Here is a 22221-nt window from a genome sequence, read left to right on the forward strand (position 1 = left end):
AGGGGTTGAGGGGAGCTGAAGGATGGGACTGGATGGTGTTAGGAGATAGATGGGAGGGGTTGAGGGGAGCTGAAGGATGGGACTGGATGGTGGTCAGAGATAGATGGGAGGGGTTGAGGGGAGCTGAAGACAGGGACTGGATGGTGGTCAGAGATAGATGGGAGGGGTTGAGGGGAGCTGAAGGATGGGACTGGATGGTGTTCAGAGATAGATGGGAGGGGTTGAGGGGAGCTGAAGGATGGGACTGGATGGTGTTCAGAGATAGATGGGAGGGGTTGAGGGGAGCTGAAGGATGGGACTGGATGGTGTTCAGAGATAGATGGGAGGGGTTTAGGGGAGCTGAAGGATGGGACTGGATGGTGGTCAAAGATAGATGGGAGGGGTTGAGGGGAGCTGAAAGGTGGACTGGATGGTGTTCAGAGATAGATGGGAGGGGTTGAGGGGAGCTGAAGGGTGGGACTAAAAACTAAGAAAATATAACTATTGTAAATTAATACTGTGTCCATACATGTATGTGGTATGTTTAAACTGGAAGTAGAAGCCTAACTGTTATTGTCCACTAGTGTCAATAATTCAGGAGGGCACTATACAGTTATATATATATTTACCTAGGGTGTCAATAATTCAGGAGGGCACTATACAAATATATATATATATATATATTTACCTAGGGTGTCAATAATTCAGGAGGGCACTATACAAATATATATATATTTACTTAGGGTGTCAATAATTCAGGAGGGCACTATACAAATATATATATATATATTTACCTTGGGTGCCAATAATTCAGAGGCCACTATACATATATATTTGCAAGGATTCCCTACCTCTTATTATTGATTCATGCAGTAAATGTGATTCCCTTCCTCTTATTATTGATTCATGCAGTAAATGTGATTCCCTACCTCTTATTATTGATTAATGTAGTAAATGTGATTCCCTTCCTCTTATTATTGATTCATGCAGTAAATGTGATTCCCTACCTCTTATTATTGATTAATGTAGTAAATGTGATTCCCTACCTCTTATTATTGATTCATGTAGTAAATGTGATTCCCTCCCTCTTATTATTGATTCATGTAGTAAATGTGATTCCCTACCTCTTATTATTGATTAATGTAGTAAATGTGATTCCCTTCCTCTTATTATTGATTCATGTAGTAAATGTGATTCCCTTCCTCTTATTATTGATTCATGTAGTAAATGTGAATCCCTTTCTCTTATTATTGATTCATGTAGTAAATGTGATTCCCTACCTCTTATTATTGATTCATGTAGTAAATGTGATTCCCTTCCTCTTATTATTGATTCATGTAGTAAATGTGATTCCCTACCTCTTATTATTGATTCATGTAGTAAATGTGATTCCCTCCCTCTTATTATTGATTCATGTAGTAAATGTGATTCCCTACCTCTTATTATTGATTAATGTAGTAAATGTGATTCCCTACCTCTTATTATTGATTAATGTAGTAAATGTGATTCCCTTCCTCTTATTATTGATTCATGTAGTAAATGTGATTCCCTACCTCTTATTATTGATTAAATGTGCATATCTTCCCCATCTCCAGGTGATCTTTGCCCTGAACCAGACCCTTGTACAGCAGGAGAGTGTGAGAGCAGGCATTCTGCAGGGCTCCTATACCACTGAGGACCTCATCAAACACTACAACTGTGGAGACCTCAACTCCATCATCTTCAACCACGACACCTCTCAGGTCAGTTATAACCACCCTGACCCCTAACCCCTAACACTACAACCACGACACCTCACAGGTCAGTTATAACCACCCTGACCCCTAACCCTGTGGAGACCTCAACTCCATCATCTTCAACCACAACACCTCTCAGGTCAGTTATAACCACCCTGACCCCTAACCCCTAACACTACAACCACGACACCTCACAGGTCAGTTATAACCACCCTGACCCCTAACCCCTAACACTACAACCACGACACCTCACAGGTCAGTTATAACCACCCTGACCCCTAACCCCTAACACTACAACCACGACACCTCTCAGGTCAGTTATAACCACCCTGACCCCTAACCCCTAACACTACAACCACGACACCTCACAGGTCAGTTATAACCACCCTGACCCCTAACCCCTAACACTACAACCACGACACCTCACAGGTCAGTTATAACCACCCTGACCCCTAACCCCTAACACTACAACCACGACACCTCACAGGTCAGTTATAACCACCCTGACCCCTAACCCCTAACACTACAACCACGACACCTCACAGGTCAGTTATAACCACCCTGACCCCTAACCCCTAACACTACAACCACGACACCTCACAGGTCAGTTATAACCACCCTGACCCCTAACCCCTAACACTACAACCACGACACCTCACAGGTCAGTTATAACCACCCTGACCCCTAACCCCTAACACTACAACCACGACACCTCACAGGTCAGTTATAACCACCCTGACCCCTAACCCTGACCCCAACCCCTAACCCCTAACACTACAACCACGACACCTCACAGGTCAGTTACAACCACGACACCTCACAGGTCAGTTACAACCACCACACCTCACAGGTCAGTTACAACCACCACACCTCACAGGTCAGTTATAACCACCCTGACCCTGACCCCAACCTCTGACCCCTAATTCAGACCTCTAACCCTGTCCTCACCTCTGACCCCTAACCTCTAACCCTGACCCATAAACCTGACTCTGACCTCTGACCCCTAATTCAGACCTCTAACCCTGTCCTTACCTCTGACCCCTAACCTCTAACCCTGACCCCTAACCCTGACCCCAACCTCTGACCTCTGACCCCTAATTCAGACCTCTAACCCTGTCCTTACCTCTGACCCCTAACCCTGACCCATAACCCTGACCCCAACCTCTGACCTCTGACCCCTAATTCAGACCTCTAACCCTGTCCTTACCTCTGACCACTAACCTCTAACCCTGACCCATAACCCCAACCCCTGAGCCCTATCCCTTACCCTGTCATAACCCTGTCCTTACACTGTCCTAACCCTATCTTAACCATGTCCTAACCCTGTCCCCACCCTGTCCTAACCCTGTCCTAACCCTGTCCGAACCCTGTCCTAACCCTGCCATTACCCTGCTCTTACCCTGTCCTAAGCCTGTCCCAACCCTGCCCTTACCCTGTCATAACCCTGTCCCCACCCTGTCCTAACCCTGCCCTAACCCTGCCCCATGTCAAGGTCCCCAACTTCAACAACCTGACCTTGCTCCCCAGTCAACAGATTCCAGCTTAATGAATGACCAGCTATAATATCATGATTACGTTGTGCTTCCTGGAGTGTAATATGTCCTTTATGACTTGCAAATGATCCCTCTGCAGGTCCCCAACTTCAACAACGTGACCCTGCGCCCCAGTGAACAGATAACGGCCCAGGAGATAGACAGCTACTTCAGACAGGAACTGATCTACAAGAGGAACGACAGGATGGGGAACAGGGTCAAGGCTCTGATGGAGGAGCACCCTGACAACAGCTTCTTCTTCGCCTTCGGAGCAGGTCAGTGATGATGATGAGGAGGAGGAGGGTCTTGATGATGATGATGATGATGGTGGTGGGCTATTATCTGCTGGACCCCAGGAAGAGTAGCTGCTGCCTTGACAGGAACTAAAGGGGATCCATAATAAACCCCAGGAAGAGTAGCTGCTGCCTTGACAGGAACTAATGGGGATCCATAATAAACCCCAGGAAGAGTAGCCGCTGCATTGGCAGGAACTAATGGGGATCCATAATAAACCACAGGAAGAGTAGCTGCTGCCTTGGCAGGAACTAATGGGGATCCATAATAAACCCCAGGAAGAGTAGCTGCTGCCTTGGCAGGAACTAATGAGGAACCATAATAAACCACAGGAAGAGTAGCTGCTGCCTTGGCAGGAACTAATGGGAATCCATAATAAACCCCAGGAAGAGTAGCTGCTGCCTTGACAGGAACTAATGGGGATCCATAATAAACCCCAGGAAGAGTAGCCGCTGCATTGGCAGGAACTAATGGGGATCCATAATAAACCACAGGAAGAGTAGCTGCTGCCTTGGCAGGAACTAATGGGGATCCATAATAAACCCCAGGAAGAGTAGCTGCTGCCTTGACAGGAACTAATGGGGATCCATAATAAACCCCAGGAAGAGTAGCTGCTGCCTTGGCAGGAACTAATGGGGATCCTTAATAAATACAAAAACAAATGGGGATGTTGAGTTCTACTACCCTCTTCTAAATGTCAGACATGATGGGAAAGGATCATGATTTCTAGGTTGGTGTGTATAGGCCTACAACAATGTTGTGGTTTGCCTTTCTAATGATTGGGCCCACTTGACCAATGCTTGATTCAGTATGGAGCTATGAAAAGTGAATCATCTTTACTCCATTGGTTATGAGCAGACTGTAAATGTCCTCTCTTTATCCTCCCTTCATTCCTTCACTCCTTCACTCCCCGGCACGGTGGTAAAACACTTCTCCAAGGCCGGAAGTCAAACATCTACACCCCAAATCGCAACCTAGTCCCTATGTGCTCTGTTCTAAAGAAGTGCACTATATAGGGAATAGGGTTCCATAGGGCTCTGGTCTAAAGTAGTGCACTATACAGTATAGAGAATAGGGTTCCATAGGGCTCTGGTCTAAAGTAGTGCACTATATAGGGAATAGGGTTCCATTTGGGACAAATCCTTAATCTTGGTTCAGTCTGAGGTCACCTCTAGATCATGTGTAGACCGTGGTCAGGTCAGGCAGTCAATTAAACGAGTGGAAAATTTAATCTGATTAAAGCTACTTTAGAACAAACAGCTTAATAATGTTTTTTTGTGAGCATGGCACGTGCAGAATAGAGAGGGCTTAGCTAGACTGACGGAGGTTAAATTCAAACCCTACAGAAATGTAAGACCTCCGCTAGTATGTATCGGAGTCCTTCTCTTTGACCTGCCGACCTCCGCTATTATGTATCGTAGCCCTTCTCTTTGACCCGCCGACCTCTGTTGGCTGGATGTATTGTAGTCCTTCTCTTTGACCTGCCGACTTCTGTTGGCTGGATGTATTGTAGTCCTTCTCTTTGACCTGCCGACCTCCGCTATTATGTATCGTAGTCCTTCTCTTTGACCTGCCGACTTCTGTTGGCTGGATGTATTGTAGTCCTTCTCTTTGACCTGCCTACCTCTGTTGGCTGGATGTATTGTAGTCCTTCTCTTTGACCTGCAGACCTCTGTTGGCTGGATGTATTGTAGTCCTTCTCTTTGACCTGCCGACCTCTGTTGGCTGGATGTATTGTAGTCCTTCTCTTTGACCTGCCAACCTCTGTTGACTGGATGTATTGTAGTCCTTCTCTTTGACCTGCCGACCTCTGTTGGCTGGATGTATTGTAGTCCTTCTCTTTGACCTGCCGACCTCTGTTGGCTGGATGTATTGTAGTCCTTCTCTTTGACCTGCCGACCTCTGTTGGCTGGATGTATTGTAGTCCTTCTCTTTGACCTGCCGACCTCTGTTGGCTGGATGTATTGTAGTCCTTCTCTTTGACCTGCCGACCTCTGTTGGCTGGATGTATTGTAGTCCTTCTCTTTGACCTGCCGACTTCTGTTGGCTGGATGTATTGTAGTCCTTCTCTTTGACCTGCCGACCTCTGTTGGCTGGATGTATTGTAGTCCTTCTCTTTGACCTGCCGACCTCTTTTGGCTGGGAATCCTTATGGCAACGTTCTCAGATTTAGGAGTGAAATTCAGGAATCTACTTGTTGCTACATTGTTTGGTTCATTTAACTGAGACTTGGAAGCTGAGCATGTTTAAAGAGTGTGTGAACTTTGGAGAGTTCATATTGATGGAGCTACGAGAGCAGAGGGTCGAGGGCTAAGGGCTGAGAGCTGATATCTGAGGGCTGAAAGCTGGGGGCTGAGGGCTGAGAGCTGATATCTGAGGGCTGAAAGCTGGGGGCTGAGAGCTGAGGGCTGAGAGCGGAGGGCTGGGGGCTGAGAACTGAGTGCTGGGGGTTGAGAGCTGAGGGCTGAGATCTGTGGCTGGGGGTTGAGAGCTGAGGGCTGAGATCTGTGGCTGGGGTTGAGAGCTGAGGGCTGAGATCTGTGGCTGGGGGTTGAGAGCTGAGGGCTGAGATCTGTGGCTGGGGGCTGAGGGCTGGGGGCTGAGGGCTGACAGCTGAGATCTGATGGCTGAGAGCTGAAGGCTGAGAGCTGAGGGCTGGGGGCTGAGGGCTGAGGGCTGGGGGCTGAGGGCTGACAGCTGAGATCTGATGGCTGAGAGCTGAAGGCTGAGAGCTGAGGGCTGGGGGCTGAGGGCTGAGATCTGATGGCTTGGGGCTGGGGGCTGAGAGCTGGGGGCTGAGAGCTGAGGGCTGGGGGCTGAGAGCTGAGGACTTGGGGCTGATAACTGTGAGCTGGGGGCTGAGAGCTGGGGGCTGAGGGCTGAGAGCTGGGGATTGAGATCTGAGGGCTGGGGGCTGAGGGCTGAGAGCTGAGGGCTGAGGGCTGGGGCTGAGAGCTCAGTGCTGGGGGCTGAGGGCTGACAGCTGAGATCTGATGGCTGGGGGCTGAGAGCTGAAGGCTGAGAGCTGAGGGCTGGGGGCTGAGGGCTGAGATCTGATGGCTTGGGGCTGAGGGCTGAGAGCTGAGGGCTGGGGGCTGAGAGCTGGGGGCTGAGAGCTGAGGGCTGGGGGCTGAGAGCTGAGGACTTGGGGCTGATAACTGTGAGCTGGGGGCTGAGAGATGGGGGCTGAGGGCTGAGAGCTGGGGATTGAGATCTGAGGGCTGGGGGCTGAAAGCTGGGGGCTGAGGGCCGGAGGCTGAGAGCTGGGGGCTAAGTGCTGATATCTGAGGGCCGGGGGCTGAGAGCTGGGGGCTGAGAGCCGGGGGGGGGGGGGGGGGGCTGTGGCTACTCCTGCCAAGTCTCATTCTGGAGAGTTAGGACTCTCCCTCTCTGCCACTCTTACCTCACACTACCTCCTCCCCTCCAACTACCACCTCGCCATTTTAGCATCTGTAATCATGTGTTTTACAGCTGCATATAAAGTGCTGTTCTGCTTTTAAAGTGCTGCTTCCCAGAGGTGTGAACTGAAGCCTTGAGACGATGTCGTCACCTTTAGTTAATGATGACCAGCACCAGCCAAAGTGTGTGTGTGTGTGTGTGTGTGTGTGTGTGTGGTGTGTGTGTGTGTGTGTGTGTGTGTGTGTGTGTGTGTGTGTGTGTGTGTGTGTGTGTGTGTGTGTGTGTGTGTGTGTGTGTGTGTGAGTGCGTGCGTGCGTGCGTGAATGCGTGCGTGCGTCTTCATATGTGTGTGTGTTGAGTTCTGAGGAGGGTTTAAAGGGAAACTGCACCCGCTGATTTGGCCTCGTTTTTTGGCTTGCTCCTCAAGAACTGCTGGCGGCCATGACAGAAGTCAAACGTGAGTTGGCTTGGGGGTGTGCTTCGATATTGGGTGTTTTTTGGGTGTGTCCTTGCCACCACTAAGACACACCCATCTGTCAGAACCTTGCCCGCAGCTGTTTCCTCCCGCTCCATCACAACATGGGGCGGCAGGTAGCCTAGTGGTTAGAGTGGAGGGGCGGCAGGTAGCCTAGTGGTTAGAGTGGAGGGGCGGCAGGTAGCCTAGTGGTTAGAGTGGAGGGGCGGCAGGTAGCCTAGTGGTTAGAGTGGAGGGGCGGCAGGTAGCCTAGTGGTTAGAGTGTTGGACTAGTAACTGAAAGGTTGCAAGATCGAATCCCCTGAGCTGACAATGTAAAAATCTGTCGTTCTGCCCCTGAACAAGGCAGTTAATCCACTGTTCCTAGGCCGTCATTGAAAATAAGAATTTGTTCTTAAATGACTTGCCAAGTTAAATAACGGTTAAAAAAAGAAAGACTCCTGCAGGTTGAGTTCAATAACTACAGGCAGATGTATGGTGAGGGCTTTGCAATCAAATCAAATTGTATTGGTCACATACACGTGGTGTGCAGATGTTAATGCGAGTGTAGCGAAATGCTTGTGCTTCTAGATACGACTATGCGGTAATATATAACAATTATACATATGAGATGAGCAATGTAGGATATGTAAACATTATTAAAGTGGTGTTATTTAAAATAATGTGTGATACCTTTATTATTATTAAATCCATTTATTTAAGTTTCAATTTTTAATTATTAAAGTGGCTAGAGATTTGAGTCAGTATGTTGGCAGCAGCCACTCAGTGTTAGTGGTGGCTGTTTAACAGTCTGATGGCCTTGAGATAGAAGCTGTTTTTCAGTCTCTCGGTCCCAGCTTTGATGCACCTGTACTGACCTTGCCTTCTGGATGATAGCGGGGTGAACAGGCAGTGGCTTGGGTGGTTGTTGTCCTCATGTCCTGGAGGGCAGGTAGTTTGCCCCCGGTGATGAGTTGTGCAGACCGCACTACCCTCTGGAGAGCCTTGCGGTTGAGGGCGGTGCAATTGCCGTACCAGGCGGTGATACAGCCCAACGGGACGCTCTCGATTGTGCATCTGTAAAAGTTTGTGAGTGTTTTAGATGACAAGCCAAATTTCTTCAGCCTCCTGAGGTTTAAGAGGCGCTGTTGCGCCTTCTTCACGCTGTCTGTATTATCTATCATGCTGCTACTCTGTTTATTACCTATCCTGCTGCTACTCTGTTTATTACCTATCCTGCTGCTACTCTGTTTATTATCTATCCTGCTGCTACTCTGTTTATTATCTATCCTGCTGCTACTCTGTTTATTACCTATCCTGCTGCTACTCTGTTTGTTATCTATCCTGCTGCTACTCTGTTTATTATCTATCCTGCTGCTACTCTGTTTATTACCTATCCTGCTGCTACTCTGTTTATTACCTATCCTGCTGCTACTCTGTTTATTATCTATCCTGCTGCTACTCTGTTTATTATCTATCCTGCTGCTACTCTGTTTATTACCTATCCTGCTGCTACTCTGTTTATTACCTATCCTGCTGCTACTCTGTTTATTATCTATCCTGCTGCTACTCTGTTTATTATCTATCCTGCTGCTACTCTGTTTATTACCTATCCTGCTGCTACTCTGTTTATTATCTATCCTGCTGCTACTCTGTTTATTATCTATCCTGCTGCTACTCTGTTTATTATCTATCCTGCTGCTACTCTGTTTATTATCTATCCTGCTGCTACTCTGTTTATTATCTATCCTGCTGCTACTCTGTTTATTACCTATCCTGCTGCTACTCTGTTTATTATCTATCCTGCTGCTACTCTGTTTATTATCTATCCTGCTGCTACTCTGTTTATTACCTATCCTGCTGCTACTCTGTTTATTATCTATCCTGCTGCTACTCTGTTTATTATCTATCCTGCTGCTACTCTGTTTATTATCTATCCTGCTGCTACTCTGTTTATTATCTATCCTGCTGCTACTCTGTTTATTACCTATCCTGCTGCTACTCTGTTTATTATCTATCCTGCTGCTACTCTGTTTATTATCTATCCTGCTGCTACTCTGTTTATTACCTATCCTGCTGCTACTCTGTTTATTACCTATCCTGCTGCTACTCTGTTTATTACGTATCCTGCTGCTACTCTGTTTATTACCTATCCTGCTGCTACTCTGTTTATTATCTATCCTGCTGCTACTCTGTTTATTATCTATCCTGCTGCTACTCTGTTTATTACCTATCCTGCTGCTACTCTGTTTATTACCTATCCTGCTGCTACTCTGTTTATTATCTATCCTGCTGCTACTCTGTTTATTACCTATCCTGCTGCTACTCTGTTTATTATCTATCCTGCTGCTACTCTGTTTATTACCTATCCTGCTGCTACTCTGTTTATTATCTATCCTGCTGCTACTCTGTTTATTATCTATCCTGCTGCTACTCTGTTTATTATCTATCCTGCTGCTACTCTGTTTATTACCTATCCTGCTGCTACTCTGTTTATTACCTATCCTGCTGCTACTCTGTTTATTATCTATCCTGCTGCTACTCTGTTTATTACCTATCCTGCTGCTACTCTGTTTATTATCTATCCTGCTGCTACTCTGTTTATTACCTATCCTGCTGCTACTCTGTTTATTATCTACCCTGCTGCTACTCTGTTTATTACCTATCCTGCTGCTACTCTGTTTATTATCTATCCTGCTGCTACTCTGTTTATTACCTATCCTGCTGCTACTCTGTTTATTATCTATCCTGCTGCTACTCTGTTTATTATCTATCCTGCTGCTACTCTGTTTATTACCTATCCTGCTGCTACTCTGTTTATTATCTATCCTGCTGCTACTCTGTTTATTATCTATCCTGCTGCTACTCTGTTTATTATCTATCCTGCTGCTACTCTGTTTATTACCTATCCTGCTGCTACTCTGTTTATTACCTATCCTGCTGCTACTCTGTTTATTATCTATCCTGCTGCTACTCTGTTTATTACCTATCCTGCTGCTACTCTGTTTATTATCTATCCTGCTGCTACTCTGTTTATTACCTATCCTGCTGCTACTCTGTTTATTATCTACCCTGCTGCTACTCTGTTTATTACCTATCCTGCTGCTACTCTGTTTATTATCTATCCTGCTGCTACTCTGTTTATTACCTATCCTGCTGCTACTCTGTTTATTATCTATCCTGCTGCTACTCTGTTTATTACCTATCCTGCTGCTACTCTGTTTATTATCTATCCTGCTGCTACTCTGTTTATTATCTATCCTGATGCTACTCTGTTTATTATCTATCCTGCTGCTACTCTGTTTATTACCTATCCTGCTGCTACTCTGTTTATTATCTATCCTGCTGCTACTCTGTTTATTATCTATCCTGCTGCTACTCTGTTTATTATCTATCCTGCTGCTACTCTGTTTATTATCTATCCTGCTGCTACTCTGTTTATTACCTATCCTGCTGCTACTCTGTTTATTATCTATCCTGCTGCTACTCTGTTTATTATCTATCCTGCTGCTACTCTGTTTATTATCTATCCTGCTGCTACTCTGTTTATTATCTATCCTGCTGCTACTCTGTTATCTATCCTGCTGCTACTCTGTTTATTACCTTTCCTGCTGCTACTCTGTTTATTATCTATCCTGCTGCTACTTTGTTTATTATCTATCCTGCTGCTACTCTGTTTATTACCTATCCTGCTGCTACTCTGTTTATTATCTATCCTGCTGCTACTCTGTTTATTATCTATCCTGCTGCTACTCTGTTTATTATCTATCCTGCTGCTACTCTGTTTATTATCTATCCTGCTGCTACTCTGTTTATTACCTATCCTGCTGTTACTCTGTTTATTATCTATCCTGCTGCTACTCTGTTTATTATCTTTCCTGCTGCTACTCTGTTTATTATCTACTCTGCTGCTACTCTGTTTATTACCTATCCTGCTGCTACTCTGTTTATTATCTATCCTGCTGCTACTCTGTTTATTATCTATCCTGCTGCTACTCTGTTTATTACCTATCCTGCTGTTACTCTGTTTATTATCTATCCTGCTGCTACTCTGTTTATTATCTATCCTGCTGCTACTCTGTTTATTATCTTTCCTGCTGCTACTCTGTTTATTATCTATCCTGATGCTACTCTGTTTATTATCTATCCTGCTGCTACTCTGTTTATTACCTATCCTGCTGCTACTCTGTTTATTATCTATCCTGCTGCTACTCTGTTTATTATCTATCCTGCTGCTACTCTGTTTATTATCTATCCTGCTGCTACTCTGTTTATTATCTATCCTGCTGCTACTCTGTTTATTACCTATCCTGCTGCTACTCTGTTTATTATCTATCCTGCTGCTACTCTGTTTATTATCTATCCTGCTGCTACTCTGTTTATTATCTATCCTGCTGCTACTCTGTTTATTATCTATCCTGCTGCTACTCTGTTATCTATCCTGCTGCTACTCTGTTTATTACCTTTCCTGCTGCTACTCTGTTTATTATCTATCCTGCTGCTACTTTGTTTATTATCTATCCTGCTGCTACTCTGTTTATTACCTATCCTGCTGCTACTCTGTTTATTATCTATCCTGCTGCTACTCTGTTTATTATCTATCCTGCTGCTACTCTGTTTATTATCTATCCTGCTGCTACTCTGTTTATTATCTATCCTGCTGCTACTCTGTTTATTACCTATCCTGCTGTTACTCTGTTTATTATCTATCCTGCTGCTACTCTGTTTATTATCTTTCCTGCTGCTACTCTGTTTATTATCTACTCTGCTGCTACTCTGTTTATTACCTATCCTGCTGCTACTCTGTTTATTATCTATCCTGCTGCTACTCTGTTTATTATCTATCCTGCTGCTACTCTGTTTATTACCTATCCTGCTGTTACTCTGTTTATTATCTATCCTGCTGCTACTCTGTTTATTATCTATCCTGCTGCTACTCTGTTTATTATCTTTCCTGCTGCTACTCTGTTTATTATCTACTCTGCTGCTACTCTGTTTATTACCTATCCTGCTGCTACTCTGTTTATTATCTATCCTGCTGCTACTCTGTTTATTACCTATCCTGCTGCTACTCTGTTTATTATCTATCCTGCTGCTACTCTGTTTATTATCTATCCTGCTGCTACTCTGTTTATTATCTATCCTGCTGCTACTCTGTTTATTATCTATCCTGCTGCTACTCTGTTTATTATCTATCCTGCTGCTACTCTGTTTATTACCTATCCTGCTGCTACTCTGTTTATTATCTATCCTGCTGCTACTCTGTTTATTATCTATCCTGCTGCTACTCTGTTTATTATCTATCCTGCTGCTACTCTGTTTATTATCTATCCTGCTGCTACTCTGTTTATTATCTATCCTGCTGCTACTCTGTTTATTATCTATCCTGCTGCTACTCTGTTTATTATCTATCCTGCTGCTACTCTGTTTAACATGTTTAAATGATGTATTCAATGTAGACAAGAAAACTACAACACTTTGTGTGTTATTAGTTCAAGCACACTATGTTTGTCTATTGTTGTGACTTAGATGAAGGTCAGATCAAATTTGATGACCAATTTATGCAGAAATCCAGGTAATTCCAAAGTGTTCACATACTTTTTCTTACCACTGTATATAGCCATGTTATTATGTTGGAAATGTGCTCGTCAGTAAGCATTTCCCTGTGAAGTCTACACCTGTCGGGAAAGGGCTCGTCAATAAGCATTTCCCTGTGATGTCTACACCTGTCGGGAAAGGGCTCGTCAATAAGCATTTCCCTGTGAAGTCTACACCTGTCGGGAAAGGGCTCGTCTGGAAGCATCTCACTTTGAAGTCTACAACTGTCGGGAAAGGGCTCGTCTGGAAGCATTTCACTGTGAAGTCTACACCTGTCGGGAAAGGGCTCGTCAATAAGCATTTCCCTGTGAAGTCTACACCTGTCGGGAAAGGGCTCGTCAGGAAGCATTTCCCTGTGAAGTCGACACCTGTCGGGAAAGGGCTCGTCAATAAGCATTTCCCTGTGAAGTCTACACCTATCGGGAAAGGGCTCGTCTGGAAGCATTTCACTGTGAAGTCTACACCTGTCGGGAAAGGGCTCGTCAATAAGCATTTCCCTGTGAAGTCTACACCTGTCGGGAAAGGGCTCGTCAGGAAGTATTTCCCTGTTAAGTCGACACCAGTCAGGAAAGGGCTCGTCAATAAGCATTTCCCTGTGAAGTCTACACCTGTCAGGAAAGGGCTCGTCTGGAAGCATTTCACTGTGAAGTCTACACCTGTCGGGAAAGGGCTCGTCAGGAAGCATTTCCCTGTGAAGTCTACACCTGTCGGGAAAGGGCTCGTCAGGAAGTATTTCTTTGTGAAGTCGACACCTGTCGGGAAAGGAGTCGTCAGGAAGTATTTCACTGTGAAGTCTACACCTGTCGGGAAAGGAGTCGTCAGGAAGTATTTCACTGTGAAGTCTACACCTGTCGGGAAAGGGCTCGTCAATAAGCATTTCCCTGTGAAGTCTACACCTGTCGGGAAAGGGCTCGTCTGGAAGCATTTCCCTGTGAAGTCTACACCTGTCGGGAAAGGGCTCGTCAGGAAGCATTTCCCTGTGAAGTCTACACTTGTCGGGAAAGGGCTCGTCTGGAAGCATTTCACTGTGAAGTCTACACCTGTCGGGAAAGGGCTCGTCAGGAAGCATTTCCCTGTGAAGTCGACACCTGTCGGGAAAGGGCTCGTCAGGAAGCATTTCCCTGTGAAGTCGACACCTGTCGGGAAAGGGCTCGTCTGGAAGCATTTCCCTGTGAAGTCTACACCTGTCGGGAAAGTGCTCGTCTGGAAGCATTTCCCTGTGAAGTCTACACCTGTCGGGAAAGGGCTCGTCTGGAAGCATTTCCCTGTGAAGTCTACACCTGTCGGGAAAGGGCTCGTCTGGAAGCATTTCCCTGTGAAGTCTACACCTGTCGGGAAAGGGCTCGTCAGGAAGCATTTCACTGTGAAGTCTACACCTGTCGGGAAAGGGCTCGTCAGGAAGCATTTCCCTGTGAAGTCGACACCTGTCGGGAAAGGGCTCGTCTGGAAGCATTTCACTGTGAAGTCTACACCTGTCGGGAAAGGGCTCGTCAGGAAGCATTTCCCTGTGAAGTCTACACCTGTCGGGAAAGTGCTCGTCAGGAAGCATTTCCCTGTGAAGTCTACACCTGTTATATCCGCTGCATGTGACATATAAAATGTGATCTGATTTGATTGAATGTCCCCCAGCATACACTGTTAAAATAGAAAGACTTTAAAATGCCATCATTGTGTCGTGAAACCATGAAAAGTAGTTCACCTAAGCTGAGATCTGGTGTTTGGATGGAAACCCAACGGAAGAGCTATAATTGACTGAATGTATTTCCAAACAGAAGGGAAGCACTCTGAAACACCTAAAGTGGTTCTTCAATCTGAATATTGGTGTTTTTAAGAGAGCCTTGTGAAATCCATTGTTGTTGTGTAAAAGGCAACAGTAAAACACAAAAAAGCATGTTTTGGCAGACTGTGTCTCATACAATCAAACGGTTTTTGAAATGCCAATGGGGTTTATATCATAAATATTGATTGATGATTTTCCGACAATATTTTAATTAACATTTTAAAGAAGACACTGGGAATTTAATAGTTTTCCTAAGGGTAGACGATGGTATTAATTATAGGCTACAGTTGCCAGTTCCAGTGGCATTATATATAATCTATGTTATGATCAAATGATAAGGTAAATTATAGGAATGGTAACATGAGGGAACGTATGAAGTGGACCTTTAGAACTGGTCTTTGTGTGAGAAGATGTTAACACGGGTCTCCTGCTTATCAAAACACTGCCTTAGTCCACTCAGCCAGTCTTCAGAACTGGTCTTTGTGTGAGAAGATGTTAACACGGGTCTCCTGCTTATCAAAACACTGCCTTAGTCCACTCAGCCAGTCTTCAGAACTGGTCTTTGTGTGAGAAGATGTTAACACGGGTCTCCTGCTTATCAAAACACTGCCTTAGTCCACTCAGTCAGTCTTCAGAACTGGTCTTTGTGTGAGAAGATGTTAACACGGGTCTCCTGCTTATCAAAACACTGCCTTAGTCCACTCAGCCAGTCTTCAGAACTGGTCTTTGTGTGAGAAGATGTTAACACGGGTCTCCTGCTTATCAAAACACTGCCTTAGTCCACTCAGCCAGTCTTCAGAACTGGTCTTTGTGTGAGAAGATGTTAACACGGGTCTCCTGCTTATCAAAACACTGCCTTAGTCCACTCAGCCAGTCTTCAGAACTGGTCTTTGTGTGAGAAGATGTTAACACGGGTCTCCTGCTTATCAAAACACTGCCTTAGTCCACTCAGCCAGTCTTCAGAACTGGTCTTTGTGTGAGAAGATGTTAACACGGGTCTCCTGCTTATCAAAACACTGCCTTAGTCCACTCAGTCAGTCTTCAGAACTGGTCTTTGTGTGAGAAGATGTTAACACGGGTCTCCTACTTATCAAAACACTGCCTTAGTCCACTCAGCCAGTCTACATAACTGGTCTTTGTGTGAGAAGATGTTAACACGGGTCTCCTTCTTATCAAAACACTGCCTTAGTCCACTCAGCCAGTCTTCAGAACTGGTCTTTGTGTGAGAAGATGTTAACACGGGTCTCCTGCTTATCAAAACACTGCCTTAGTCCACTCAGCCAGTCTTCAGAACTGGTCTTTGTGTGAGAAGATGTTAACACGGGTGCTTATCAAAACACTGCCTTAGTCCACTCAGCCAGTCTTCATAACTGGTCTTTGTGTGAGAAGATGTTAACACGGGTCTCCTACTTATCAAAACACTGCCTTAGTCCACTCAGCCAGTCTTCAGAACTGGTCTTTGTGTGAGAAGATGTTAACACGGGTGCTTATCAAAACACTGCCTTAGTCCACTCAGCCAGTCTTCATAACTGGTCTTTGTGTGAGAAGATGTTAACACGGGTCTCCTGCTTATCAAAACACTGCCTTAGTCCACTCAGCCAGTCTTCAGAACTGGTCTTTGTGTGAGAAGATGTTAACACGGGTCTCCTGCTTATCAAAACACTGCCTTAGTCCACTCAGCCAGTCTTCAGAACTGGTCTTTGTGTGAGAAGATGTTAACACGGGTCTCCTGCTTATCAAAACACTGCCTTAGTCCACTCAGCCAGTCTTCAGAACTGGTCTTTGTGTGAGAAGATGTTAACACGGGTCTCCTGCTTATCAAAACACTGCCTTAGTCCACTCAGCCAGTCTTCAGAACTGGTCTTTGTGTGAGAAGATGTTAACACGGGTCTCCTGCTTATCAAAACACTGCCTTAGTCCACTCAGCAAGTCTTCAGAACTGGTCTTTGTGTGAGAAGATGTTAACACGGGTCTCCTGCTTATCAAAACACTGCCTTAGTCCACTCAGCCAGTCTTCATAACTGGTCTTTGTGTGAGAAGATGTTAACACGGGTCTCCTACTTATCAAAACACTGCCTTAGTCCACTCAGCCAGTCTTCAGAACTGGTCTTTGTGTGAGAAGATGTTAACACGGGTCTCCTGCTTATCAAAACACTGCCTTAGTCCACTCAGTCAGTCTTCAGAACTGGTCTTTGTGTGAGAAGATGTTAACACGGGTCTCCTACTTATCAAAACACTGCCTTAGTCCACTCAGCCAGTCTACATAACTGGTCTTTGTGTGAGAAGATGTTAACACGGGTCTCCTGCTTATCAAAACACTGCCTTAGTCCACTCAGCCAGTCTTCAGAACTGGTCTTTGTGTGAGAAGATGTTAACACGGGTCTCCTGCTTATCAAAACACTGCCTTAGTCCACTCAGCCAGTCTTCAGAACTGGTCTTTGTGTGAGAAGATGTTAACACGGGTGCTTATCAAAACACTGCCTTAGTCCACTCAGCCAGTCTTCATAACTGGTCTTTGTGTGAGAAGATGTTAACACGGGTCTCCTACTTATCAAAACACTGCCTTAGTCCACTCAGCCAGTCTTCAGAACTGGTCTTTGTGTGAGAAGATGTTAACACGGGTGCTTATCAAAACACTGCCTTAGTCCACTCAGCCAGTCTTCATAACTGGTCTTTGTGTGAGAAGATGTTAACACGGGTCTCCTGCTTATCAAAACACTGCCTTAGTCCACTCAGCCAGTCTTCAGAACAGGTCTTTGTGTGAGAAGATGTTAACACGGGTCTCCTGCTTATCAAAACACTGCCTTAGTCCACTCAGCCAGTCTTCAGAACTGGTCTTTGTGTGAGAAGATGTTAACACGGGTCTCCTGCTTATCAAAACACTGCCTTAGTCCACTCAGCCAGTCTTCAGAACTGGTCTTTGTGTGAGAAGATGTTAACACGGGTCTCCTACTTATCAAAACACTGCCTTAGTCCACTCAGCCAGTCTTCAGAACTGGTCTTTGTGTGAGAAGATGTTAACACGGGTCTCCTACTTATCAAAACACTGCCTTAGTCCACTCAGCAAGTCTTCAGAACTGGTCTTTGTGTGAGAAGATGTTAACACGGGTCTCCTGCTTATCAAAACACTGCCTTAGTCCTTTTAGCCAGTCTTCAGAACTGGTCTTTGTGTGAGAAGATGTTAACACGGGTCTCCTGCTTATCAAAACACTGCCTTAGTCCACTCAGCCAGTCTTCAGAACTGGTCTTTGTGTGAGAAGATGTTAACACGGGTCTCCTACTTATCAAAACACTGCCTTAGTCCACTCAGCCAGTCTTCATAACTGGTCTTTGTGTGAGAAGATGTTAACACGGGTCTCCTACTTATCAAAACACTGCCTTAGTCCACTCAGCCAGTCTTCAGAACTGGTCTTTGTGTGAGAAGATGTTAACACGGGTCTCCTGCTTATCAAAACACTTTCTCAGTCCACTCAGTCAGTCTTCATAACTGGTCTTTGTGTGAGAAGATGTTAACACGGGTCTCCTACTTATCAAAACACTGCCTTAGTCCACTCAGCCAGTCTTCATAACTGGTCTTTGTGTGAGAAGATGTTAACACGGGTCTCCTGCTTATCAAAACACTGCCTTAGTCCACTCAGCCAGTCTTCAGAACTGGTCTTTGTGTGAGAAGATGTTAACACGGGTCTCCTGCTTATCAAAACACTGCCTCAGTCCACTCAGCCAGTCTTCAGAACTGGTCTTTGTGTGAGAAGATGTTAACACGGGTCTCCTGCTTATCAAAACACTGCCTCAGTCCACTCAGCCAGTCTTCATAACTGGTCTTTGTGTGAGAAGATGTTAACACGGGTCTCCTACTTATCAAAACACTGCCTTAGTCCACTCAGTCAGTCTTCAGAACTGGTCTTTGTGTGAGAAGATGTTAACACGGGTCTCCTGCTTATCAAAACACTGCCTCAGTCCACTCAGCCAGTCTTCATAACTGGTCTTTGTGTGAGAAGATGTTAACACGGGTCTCCTACTTATCAAAACACTGCCTTAGTCCACTCAGCCAGTCTTCAGAACTGGTCTTTGTGTGAGAAGATGTTAACACGGGTCTCCTGCTTATCAAAACACTGCCTTAGTCCACTCAGCCAGTCTTCAGAACTGGTCTTTGTGTGAGAAGATGTTAACACGGGTCTCCTGCTTATCAAAACACTGCCTCAGTCCACTCAGCCAGTCTTCATAACTAAACGGTTGTTCAGCACATGGGACCCGATTCAGACTTGAGATACAGTTGAACTCTGAACTTTACATACACCTTAGCCAAATACATTTAAACTCAGTTTTTCAAAATACCTGACATTTAATCCTAGTAAAAATTCCCTGTCTTAGGTCAGTTAGGATCACCACTTTATTTCAAGAATGTGAAATAATGGTAGAGAGAATAATAGAATAACAGAATAATGGTAGAGAGAATAATAGAATAACAGAATAATGGTAGAGAGAATGATTTGTTTCAGCTTTTAATTCTTTCATCACATTCCCAGTGGGTCAGAAGTTTACATACGCTCAATTAGTATTTGGTAGCATTGCCTTTAAATTGTTTAACCTGGGTCAAACGTTTGGGGTATCCTTCTACAAGCTTCCTACAATACGTTGGGTGAATTTTGTCCCATTCCTCCTGACAGAGCTGGTGTAACTGAATCAGGTTTTTTAGGCCTCCTTGTGCACACACACTTTTTCAGTTCTGCCCACAAATTTTCTATAGGATTGAGGTCAGGGCTTTGTGATGGCCACTCCAATACCTTGACTTTGTTGTCCTTTAGCCATTTTGCCACAACTTAGTCAGTATGCTTGGAGTCATTGTCCATTTGGAAGACCCATTTGTGACCAAGCTTCAACTTCCTGACAGATGTCTTGAGATGTTGCTTCAATATATCCACATAATTTTCCTCTCTCATGATGCCATCTATTTTGTGAAGTGCACCAGTCCCTCCTGCAGCAAAGTACCCCCACAACATGATGCTGCCACTCCCGTGCTTCACGGTTGGGATGGTGTTCTTCAGCTTGCAAGCGTCCCCCTTTTTCCTCCAAACATAACAATGGTCATTATGGCCAAACAGTTCTATTTTTGTTTCATCAGACCAGAGGACATTTCTCCAAAAAGTATGATCTTTGTCCCCATGTGCAGTTGAAAACCGTAGTCTGGATTTTTTATGGCGGTTTTGGAGCAGTGGCTTCTTCCTTGCTGAGCGACCTTTCAGGTTATGTCGATATAGGACTCATTTTACTGTGGATATAGATACTTTTGTACCTGTTTCCTCCAGCATCTTCACAAGATCCTTTGCTGTTGTTCTGGGATTGTTTTGCACTTTTCACACCAAAGTACGTTCATCTGAGCGGTATGATGGCTGCGTGGTCCCATGGTGTTTATACTTGCATACTATTGTATGTACAGATAAACGTGGTACCTTCAGGCGTTTGGAAATTGCTCCCAAGGATGAACCAGACTTGTGAAGGTCTACAATTTTTTTTCTGAGGTCTTGGCTGATTTATTTTGATTTACCAATGATGTCAAGCAAAGAGGCACTGAGTTTTAAGGTAGGCCTTAAAATACATCCACAGGTACACCTTCAATTGGCTCAAATTATGTCAATTAGCCTATCAGAAGCTTCTAAAGCGATAGCATCATTTTCTGGAATTTTCCAAGCTGTTTAAAGGCACAGTCAACTTAGTGTATGTAAACTTCTGACCCACTGGAATTGTAATACAGTGAATTATAAGTTAAATCTGTAAACTGTTTATAAACAATTGTTGGAAAAATGACTTGTGTCATGCACAAAGTAGATGTCCTAACCAACTTGCCAAAACTATAGTTTGCGCCACCCGTGTCTCCCGGGTGGCGCAGTGGTCTAGGGCACTGCATCGCAGTGCTAGCTGCGCCACCAGAGTCTCTGGGTTCACGCCCAGGCTCTGTCGCAGCCGGCCGCAACCGGGAGGTCCGTGGGGCGACGCACAATTGGCATAGCGTCGTCCGAGTTAGAGAGGGTTTGGCCGGTAGGGATATCCTTGTCTCAGTATGTAAAATGTAATCAAATGTATGCACTCTACTGTAAGTCGCTCTGGATAAGAGCGTCTGCTAAATGACTAAAATGTAAATGTAAAAATGTTAACAAGCCATTTGTGGAGTGGTTGAAAAACGAGTTTTAATGATTCCAACCTAAGTGTATGTAAACTTCCGACTTCAACTGGTAGTAGACTGACTTATCAAAACATTATCAAAAAAATTAAGTCCATGGTAAATCAACTCAAATCTTGGAATTCCACCTTTATTTGTCTTTGCTTTGTTTAGACTACTGTACTAGTTTTACTAGAAACAGGAGGAGAGCTCCCGACTTTTGTTTGCATAATCAACTTACACACAGCTCTGACACAGACTTACCCCACCAGACGTGCCACCAGGGGTCTTTTCACAGTCCCCAAATCCAGAACATATTAAAGAAAGTGTACAGTATTATATATTATTAATAAAATATTAATATTAATAATAAATAATATTATTGCATGGAACTCAATTACATCTCATATTGCTCAAATGAACAGCAAACCTGGTTTAAACAAACAGATAAAGCAACACCTCACGGCACAACGCCTCTCCCCTATTTGACCCAGATAGTTTGTGTGGATGTATTGATATGTTGGCTACGTGTGCCTTTTGATATTTTTTTTATGTAGTTTTGTCCTTGAGCTGTTCTTGTCTATTAATGTTCTGTATTATGTCATGTTTCATGTTTTGTGTGGACCCCAGGAAGAGAAGCTGCTGCTTTTGCAACAGCTAATGGGGATCCTAATAAAATGTGACCGACCGGCTCGATTCGGTCTCATGTAATAGAAATTTGTAATTGTGTTTTTTACATTGGATAAAAGACTCAGAGCAAGAAAATGTTATATCATACACTACAGTTGAGGAACAATGGGAAAGTAATTCTGCTTTGAAAGTTAATAAACTTGTAACCTCACTTTTGAGAAAATGTCCCTGAGAACACTGCTCCCGAGTGGCGCAGTGGTCTAAAGCACTGCATCTTAGTGCTAGAGGCATCACTACAGACCCTGGTTCGATCCCGGGCGGTATCAAACCATATTCAACGGGTGTTGAGCGTATGTAAATTTGTCAGTTATTCTGTGCTCTGGCACACTCAGATGAGCTCTGAAATCGGAGTAGATAGCCAGAGCGAATGTACCAGCTACATAAACATTCTATTGAAATAGTTACTTGCATAGTGGAGTCTTTTGTTTACACATGTAGCTTGCTATCTAAACAACGAACCATAATCTCAACTCATAACGTTACTACCCTGCATAAATCTGCAGATAGCTAACCAACCAGGTTCAATGTTAGCTAGCTAATATTAGGCTATAACTAGCAATGCAAATGGCTCTGAGATATAAATCATATTACTACACAGATCA

General features: G+C 44.6%; 1 protein-coding gene and 1 pseudogene across 1 annotated transcript in view; one reads left to right on the top strand and one right to left on the bottom strand.

Annotated features, from left to right (window-relative positions):
• trabd2a (TraB domain containing 2A) overlaps window positions 1–22221 on the top strand; it is a 143321-nt gene that overhangs the window by 56133 nt on the left and 64967 nt on the right. Inside the window, exons 3-4 of the mRNA XM_071342374.1 lie at window positions 1575–1721; window positions 3348–3522. Of these exons, the coding sequence (XP_071198475.1) occupies window positions 1575–1721; window positions 3348–3522 (322 nt within the window). The remainder of the gene's footprint in view (window positions 1–1574; window positions 1722–3347; window positions 3523–22221) is intronic.
• The window catches only part of LOC139540027 (collagen alpha-1(I) chain-like), a 38994-nt pseudogene continuing 22587 nt past the window's right edge, over window positions 5815–22221 (bottom strand).

The sequence above is a fragment of the Salvelinus alpinus genome, chromosome 1, assembly GCF_045679555.1.
Source record: "Salvelinus alpinus chromosome 1, SLU_Salpinus.1, whole genome shotgun sequence".
NCBI lineage: Eukaryota > Metazoa > Chordata > Actinopteri > Salmoniformes > Salmonidae > Salvelinus > Salvelinus alpinus.